The sequence below is a fragment of the Colias philodice genome, chromosome 13 (genome assembly GCF_061535455.1).
Source record: "Colias philodice isolate Cphi_HAF_F1 chromosome 13, ilColPhil1 Martin Lab GWU primary, whole genome shotgun sequence".
Classification (NCBI taxonomy): Eukaryota; Metazoa; Arthropoda; class Insecta; order Lepidoptera; family Pieridae; genus Colias; species Colias philodice.
Window position 1 is genome coordinate 6,018,458 of NC_143098.1, and position 7,226 is coordinate 6,025,683.

The window sequence follows — 7,226 nt, forward strand, 5'->3', positions numbered from 1 at the left end:
ACATTTGTAACATTTGATAAATGGCCTAATGGACCTGTCACATCTGCTATAATGACACACATTACCGACATATAATGATCAACATATTACTCTCTCTGGAATTTTTCCTTACGAAAACGAAGTAGGGGCTATTCCTTTGAAGAGGAAGGCTCGATTATTAGTCATACACTCAATGCTATGACACATATTCTGTAATATATTTTTCACATGTCAGTGAAATGCAAAGATGAATATGAAGTAAAAATAATATATCATATTTTACCTAAAATGTCCTAGTGAGCTTTTTTGGAATATGTATTTACATTTTTGACTTTCATCTGCATTAATAAAAGCATTTATTTCATATCATATAGATTTAAAGATTAAACTTAATAAGCTTAGACCTAAGAACATATTTCAATAATAAAATTAATTAGATTATATACCTAGTCTACTTCAATTTTCACTCTTTAATTCCTACTAATTCTAATTCCGGTAACTTACAAAGTAGCTAATTAAGGAAAGTAAATACAATTTCATCAGAGTTTGTTAAATTTCATCCAAACTGGACTTCATAGAGATTTTGTAATAAAATTAGATTTGGTTTAGTTGGAGCGATTTAAATGACGCCTCAATTTATTTAGCGAAATCTTTGAGAAAATGGAGAGACGCCGTCGCACGAAAATGAAGCAAATTCTATATCTTTTTGGATTTTAATTACGAAGGCTGTGTTTTTAGATATAATGCGTTAATATTACGCTTTTATACCTAGTTAAATAGTGATTTGTAAACTGCGATTCAGGTGGGCTCAGTAAAATATTAATAAGTGACCTTCAAAGTAATTGAACATCGTATTAAGGAGACTGAAAATAGAAAGGATTATTATTCCGTTTGAATTATAATAGTGTAGTAGTTTTTAGGTTCTAGTTACTAAAATGAGCAATCCAGTAATTGCTTGGTATTTTTTTTTAACTAACATACAATATAATTATTGTATGTTAGTTAAACATAGAGCAAATAAATCGGATTTAAATTTATTTAATACTGCTTTGAGTTTTCTTTTATTTGGAAATTTTAAATAACTCGGAAAACGACCACATAGTTCAAGTAAGTTAAAGTTCACACAACACAGAACATCGTATACTTAGAGCATTAGTGGCAACATTAATCTTGTAAAACTAGACAGTTGAAAATAAGCGATGACAATAAAATACCACACTATAAGCTTGTATTAAAAGACTGCAATTGTGTTACTTCATACACATTCTACAATATTTTTGCACAAGTAAGAAATAAAGAGATTATTTGAAATTACAATTAGCTCTGAAAGCAGTTCGTTCGTTAAACGTGGTATCGAAATAGATATGTATGAATTAAAAAAAAATGAGATGATGATAGGTCCATTATAAAAAGTTTGACTAAAACGTATATTGTATCATGATATGTACAATGTATATAGTACATACGTTAAGACTTCATAGCATATTGGTTCACTTTATCAAGCCTTAACAATTTTCAAACAGAACATGTATCTATGATTTTCCATGCCAAAAATAGACACAAGATTGAATTTCACACCAAACAATCTACTAGATGTTATTTATGACTGTAACACAACATCTTATATTTTTCCACAGGTTTAGTTTCAGACGATTTCCCCTGGGAAAGGGGTCGAGGAACGACAAGTACCAGACTAAGTTTATAAGATATAGCAATCTTCTATTTGAGTTCATGGCGATAGGGACTTCTTAAGTGTGTCTGTTTCCACTTTCCAGCTTGTCATATTTTTACAGTAGGTATGGAGAGTCTGAAAGACAAATTGTATGCGTTATGAGTTGGTCAACTAAAAACCTAGAGATAATCAAGTCTGTATAGTAAGTTAAGTTTATATTAGAAGAAAATTGGCTACAAAGGTGGCTATTATATGCTATTATATAATTTTTATAAGAAAATTAGGTGTTTGTCATGATTCATATTTTAAATGAGCCAATTACTATCAATGTCTTCACTGTTTATTATTTTTCGTCCTATTATTTTGAATATGATCTATAAAAGCACTAAACGCCGAACTCTGATTCAGTGCAGCGTTCTCATCATGATGAAGACCCAACAAATTGCTATAGACAATAAAGCCCGCAATTTTTGTAAACGAATTCATTTGAAGAAGATTCCCTCAGGCGCCTAAACATTCAGAGTAAACGACCTCCCAGTGACAAATACATTTCAACCCCTGACACTTTAAATCAGGCTCGACGTATAAAAATCAAGATTAAGTTGAAGCCATAATCGTAGATTGCTAAGATAAAACGTACGTCCGCCCTTACAGCTTGTAGACGGCAATTTTTTTCAATTCAATTTGTACGTAGACATACCAAGAATTGTTTGTTCCTTGGGATATTCCCAGCTGAAGAATTCCAGGATTTTTGCTTAATGGATTCTAACCACTGGACCATATACGAGGGTTGTGTACCTATTGTGTAACCGTAAATGCGTTGGAAATATTTTACGCTTCTAATAATTAAAAGATGGTGATTCACGTTACAAATTGTAACACGCTATAGGTAAAGCGGATGGTTCACAAACACACACAAAATACATAATTTGTGGTAGGTGTATCAGAATAATGTTGTTACAACATTTTACATTTATTTAATGTTGTTGATTTGGACTAAATTATAGTGTAAATTTATAATTAATATAAATTACAGTGATCAACTTTGATACTTTATTGGTCCACTTTAAAACTTTGAAATATTTCAAGAACAAGGGTAATTTTGCTCAATAGATAAAGTACATGCCTGGCTTGGATTTGACTTAGTACATATTTTAGTTCTCAACAGATTTCAACAAGATTTATTTATCAGTGGTATCATAAAAAGTCTTATAAAATAGCTTTCAAAACGTAGACACATTCGTACCATTTGTTTTATAGTCCTAAATCAATCTACTCTTTCTCAAAGGTTGAAACTCCGTCTCATTGCCATTTTATATTCTTGTTTCTGTATAAGAAAACTCAAGACAAAAACGTATAAATTTCTTCAGAGAATGTGGTCGCTGTTTGTTAGGATCATAATTTTGTCTGGTCGGAGTAATCAACTTTTATCAACTTAGATTTCAATTTTTATCAACTTAGATTTCAATTTGGTTTCAACTATTATTTTCTTCCTTTCTTATCATCAAATCTCTAAAACTATAACAATCTAACAATATTCCGGGCAGCAAAAGGGAAAAATAACTTTACCGTAATTAATACCTTGTGTCAAATGGCCATTTAATGAAAACCAATTAGGTAAATATTTAATTTTAAGGTTTACCAGTAACATTGCCAATGGGATTTTACAACATAATAAGTAGATACCTATATTGTGTAACGTAATAACCATGGTTTAACACTTAATAATTAATTAGTGAAAAGTCCATCTTAATGACAGAACTCTGAGAAGACTGTGGAAAAATCATATGGTCTAGGTCTAGACGAATACTTGTTTATTATTTATTTACAATCTACATGCATTGTATAATACGTAGTATCGTATAGTTTTAGTAATTCTTATGTACTTCTATTTTCTTATTACTATAATATAATCGTGCTGTTGGGCGTTCTTTATTATTGAATGACCAAAAGTTCAGAATAACATTTAATTTTCTACATCGTACAGTAAAAATTTAGAAGAAAGTGGTAAGTTTGTATCATTATCTAAATTATTGTATTTAATTGGGAAGGTACCTAATTAATAACATTATTGTGTGATTCATCCATTAGTAACGAAAATCTTTCGTTAAATTCTCCATTGGGATTTTCTTAATGAAATCCGTGTACCTAATTGATTTTTAATCGACCTGTGCGTAAAATACGCTTGGCTCCAAATACATTCAGGTTTTCAATATATAACACGATCGTTTTTATTGATAGCCATTCACAAGTCAGAGTTCATTAATTAATAGTCAATATGAACTGCATTGTAAGTATATTTTTTTTCGGAATTTTGCAACACAGAATATAACTGTTACGACGATTTTCATATACCTAAGATATTGTTTACTATTTCCTATAATTAGTTATATCGTGTATTTCAGCTTATATTCGCTCTTTCGTGTGCTGTAGCAATCAATGCTCAGCCTCTCGGAATCGGTGGTATGGGACTTGGCCTCGGCGGTTTGGGAATGGGACTTGGCGGAATAGGAACAGGTCTCGGCGGTATGGGGACCGGTCTAGGTGGGATGGGAATGGGTCTGGGTACAGGTTTAGGAATGTCTGGACTGGGGACCGGCCTGGGAATGGGTTTGGGGGGAATGAGCGGTGGATATACTAACGGTGCCGGCTACGGTGGACAGCAGTACGGTGGCGGCGCCAGTGGTATGGGAAACCAGGGGTTCAATACAGCTGGTGTAAATGGTTTTCACAATGTGGGTGGCCACAATAACAGAGTATTATCTGTAAGTATTACTTTTAATTCCATAACAATGTTAAGTTTGCTAAAAGTTAAAAAGAAACAGCTAATAATTGATATAAAATCTTTCAGATAAACCAAGCAGACAGTTCCGGCTTCCACAACATCGGCGGTGGCTCTGCCTTGAACAATGGCGGTTACGCTGGCAATGGTTACAACGGATATCAAAATGGTGGTTCACAGTTCGGCAATGGCTTTGGATCGGGCTCTCAAGGAATAATTTTATAAAAAAAATCACCGAATTGTCGTATACAAATATTTGAGATATAAATTTAAGTATTTATTTAAATAAAAAATTAAAACAAATACTTTTTATTGATTATTTTTCCTTTCCTGCCTTTTATATAAGTAGAAACAAGAAAGTAAATTTTATTTACCTAAAATGACATGGGTAAAAGCAGAAAGTATGCAATTAATACTAAACTATCAATTCAATGTTTTGAAAAGACACAAGACATTTTCTCGATGCTTAAATCACACCTTTCTATGCCAGTGGAAAATATTACGAAAATCTTTAATAAAATTACATTTTCGTTTGGTTTCTAATTTATTAAAATTGTGGTAAAATAATTGAAGGAAGACGCGTGTACAAAAATTAGCACGACACTTTTTATTAAATAATAATACCTAATCACCTACCTTCATAATATAAAACATTTTGGACCACTCTTTGTTTCAAAGATTTCCAATAATATGTCACTTATGTAACAAGCTTTCATTATACATTTATATTACTAGCTGTGCCCCGCGGTTTCAACCGCATTGCTCCGAAGTCCGATCCTATTGAACTTAGTTATATCTAACACCGAAAGATTTTTTCAAAGCGGACCAGTAGGTAGTTCCTGAGATTAGCGCGTTGAAACAAACAAATAACCTCTTCAGCTTTATAATATTAGTATAGATTAGTGGGTAAACAGGGCTATTCCTCGGATAGTTGATGTTTATAGGTTCTTTTCAGTTTTTAGTTTCCATTTTGTTTTATTGTTTGATTTGAAGTAAGATATGAGTAGAAAAATAATATTATTTTATTATCCGTTGTAATCAGTATAAACAGCATTTTTCCAAGGAAGATCTACCAACAATAATGTTGAATCCGAAACTGTCTGCGAAAATTGGCTATGTTCTTAAGTAAGAAAGAAAGAAAAAAGTTTATTTAACACTACAATCCAATGAAATAGTAATGAACTATATAAACAGTGGCACCAGTATATTATTATTAGTCTGTGGTGGCACGTAGACTTCCTACTTTCAGGAAGTGGAGTAAAAAAAAGTAAGCAGTAATTAATCAATGCGGTGTTTTAGCTAATGGCCATTGTTAGTTATTATAAGTGACACTAAAGATTTATATTTCATTGTTAAACATAAAAATATTTTCTTACACGAGAAACAACAGTAGATATACATTATATATTTAAAAAGAGATTTGAGAAAGAAAAAAAAAATAACGAGTCCGTAGATCTTATTAATGATTCACTTATTTTATACAGATTTGTAATGAGGTGTGATTTGAATAAGTGAGATACAATTAGTATAATATAAAAAGAACTTTTTATCAAAATCATAGCGACCGAAAGTTAGGTATCTTTAGGTTAGGTATTCTTCTATTCTACTTTCGTTGTAAGAATGTATAAATATAACTGTATGTTAGTTTTTGTTACATTGTACATTATGTTTTTCAAAATAAAAATAAATAAGCTTTTCCGTTTCCGTTATAAATAAGCTTTTATAACGGAAATAGCTTCATATTCCTTTTTTGGAAAATTTTTACAGAATGCAAAAAAAATACTTATTAAGAACGGGGGATATCCGTTTAATGACTTCATTATAAATGTTCCAAATGGGTCTTAGTCAAATTTGTTCGTAGAAATGTCCGATAGGTTTTTCACAACGTGTGCATGACGACATTTAATAGATTTTTAATTGATTCGTGCGTGAGATATTTGGATCTCCAAGTTATTCTACATTATAATATATAAACGCTAGCTTTAAAAAAATTATCATTGAGGTGTCTTCTTTAGCTGCAAACAGTCAATATGCATTGTATTGTGAGTGTTTTTAATTTTTATTTTCTTTGTTTTCCTTTATATTTTTCTATGTTATTATACGAAAATCTTTCCTTACAGATTATTCTAGCTATGTCGTGTGCTATAGCTGTAAATGCTCAGCCTTTAGGCATTGGCGGTATGGGTCTAGGTCTAGATGGGATGGGGATAGGCCTCGGTGGTATGGGTACCGGACTAGGCGAGTTGGGCCTAGGTGGAATGGAAACCGGTTTGGGTACCGGCCTAGGAATGGGTGGTATGGAAGGCGGTCTCGGCATGGGTTTGGGAGGAATGAGCGGTGGATATACTAACGGTGCTGGCTACGGTGGACAGCAGTTTGGAGGGGGAGCCAGTGGTATTGGAAACCAAGGATACCAAACAGCTGGTGTCAATAATGTCCATAATATAGGCAGTCATAACAGTAGAGTATTGTCTGTAAGTATATATACGTTATTTCTCCAATACTGTGGCAATTAATACAAGTCGTATAAGTATATTGTGTTACTTATGAATTGTTGTATTTTTTAGGTAAACCAAGTGGAAAACAATGGATTCCACAATATAGGGGGTGGGTCTGCCGTGAACAACGATGGCTACGGCGGCAACGGTTACAACGGATATCAAAATGGCGTATCACAATTCGGCAATGGCTTCGGTTCGGGTTCACAAGGAACGATATTGTAAACTATCTAACTAGATGATTAATATTTAATGTTACTATGAATATTTATTAAAATAAAAAGATTATTTTGTA

The 7,226-nt window shown here is 32.3% G+C and overlaps 2 protein-coding genes across 2 annotated transcripts; both read left to right on the forward strand.

The window, feature by feature from the left end:
• The first annotated feature begins 3,908 nt into the window (after positions 1 to 3,908).
• Positions 3,909 to 4,688, forward strand: LOC149483386 (uncharacterized). Its single transcript, XM_089702953.1, has 3 exons — positions 3,909 to 3,941; positions 4,057 to 4,416; positions 4,503 to 4,688. The coding sequence occupies exons 1-3, from the start codon at positions 3,930 to 3,932 to the stop codon at positions 4,656 to 4,658; spliced, it is 528 nt and encodes a 175-aa protein (XP_089559079.1). The 5' UTR covers positions 3,909 to 3,929; the 3' UTR covers positions 4,659 to 4,688.
• Positions 4,689 to 6,434: 1,746 nt separating this feature from the next.
• Positions 6,435 to 7,226, forward strand: LOC149483387 (uncharacterized). The gene is made up of 3 exons (XM_089702954.1): positions 6,435 to 6,475; positions 6,554 to 6,907; positions 7,001 to 7,226. The coding sequence occupies exons 1-3, from the start codon at positions 6,464 to 6,466 to the stop codon at positions 7,154 to 7,156; spliced, it is 522 nt and encodes a 173-aa protein (XP_089559080.1). The 5' UTR covers positions 6,435 to 6,463; the 3' UTR covers positions 7,157 to 7,226.

Bases quoted from the DNA above. Each gene is read 5' to 3' on its own strand.
- LOC149483386 (XM_089702953.1), top strand. The intron at 4,417-4,502 runs GTAAGTATTACT...AAAATCTTTCAG, and splicing joins ACAATAACAGAGTATTATCT to ATAAACCAAGCAGACAGTTC.
- LOC149483387 (XM_089702954.1), top strand. The intron at 6,908-7,000 runs GTAAGTATATAT...TGTATTTTTTAG, and splicing joins ATAACAGTAGAGTATTGTCT to GTAAACCAAGTGGAAAACAA.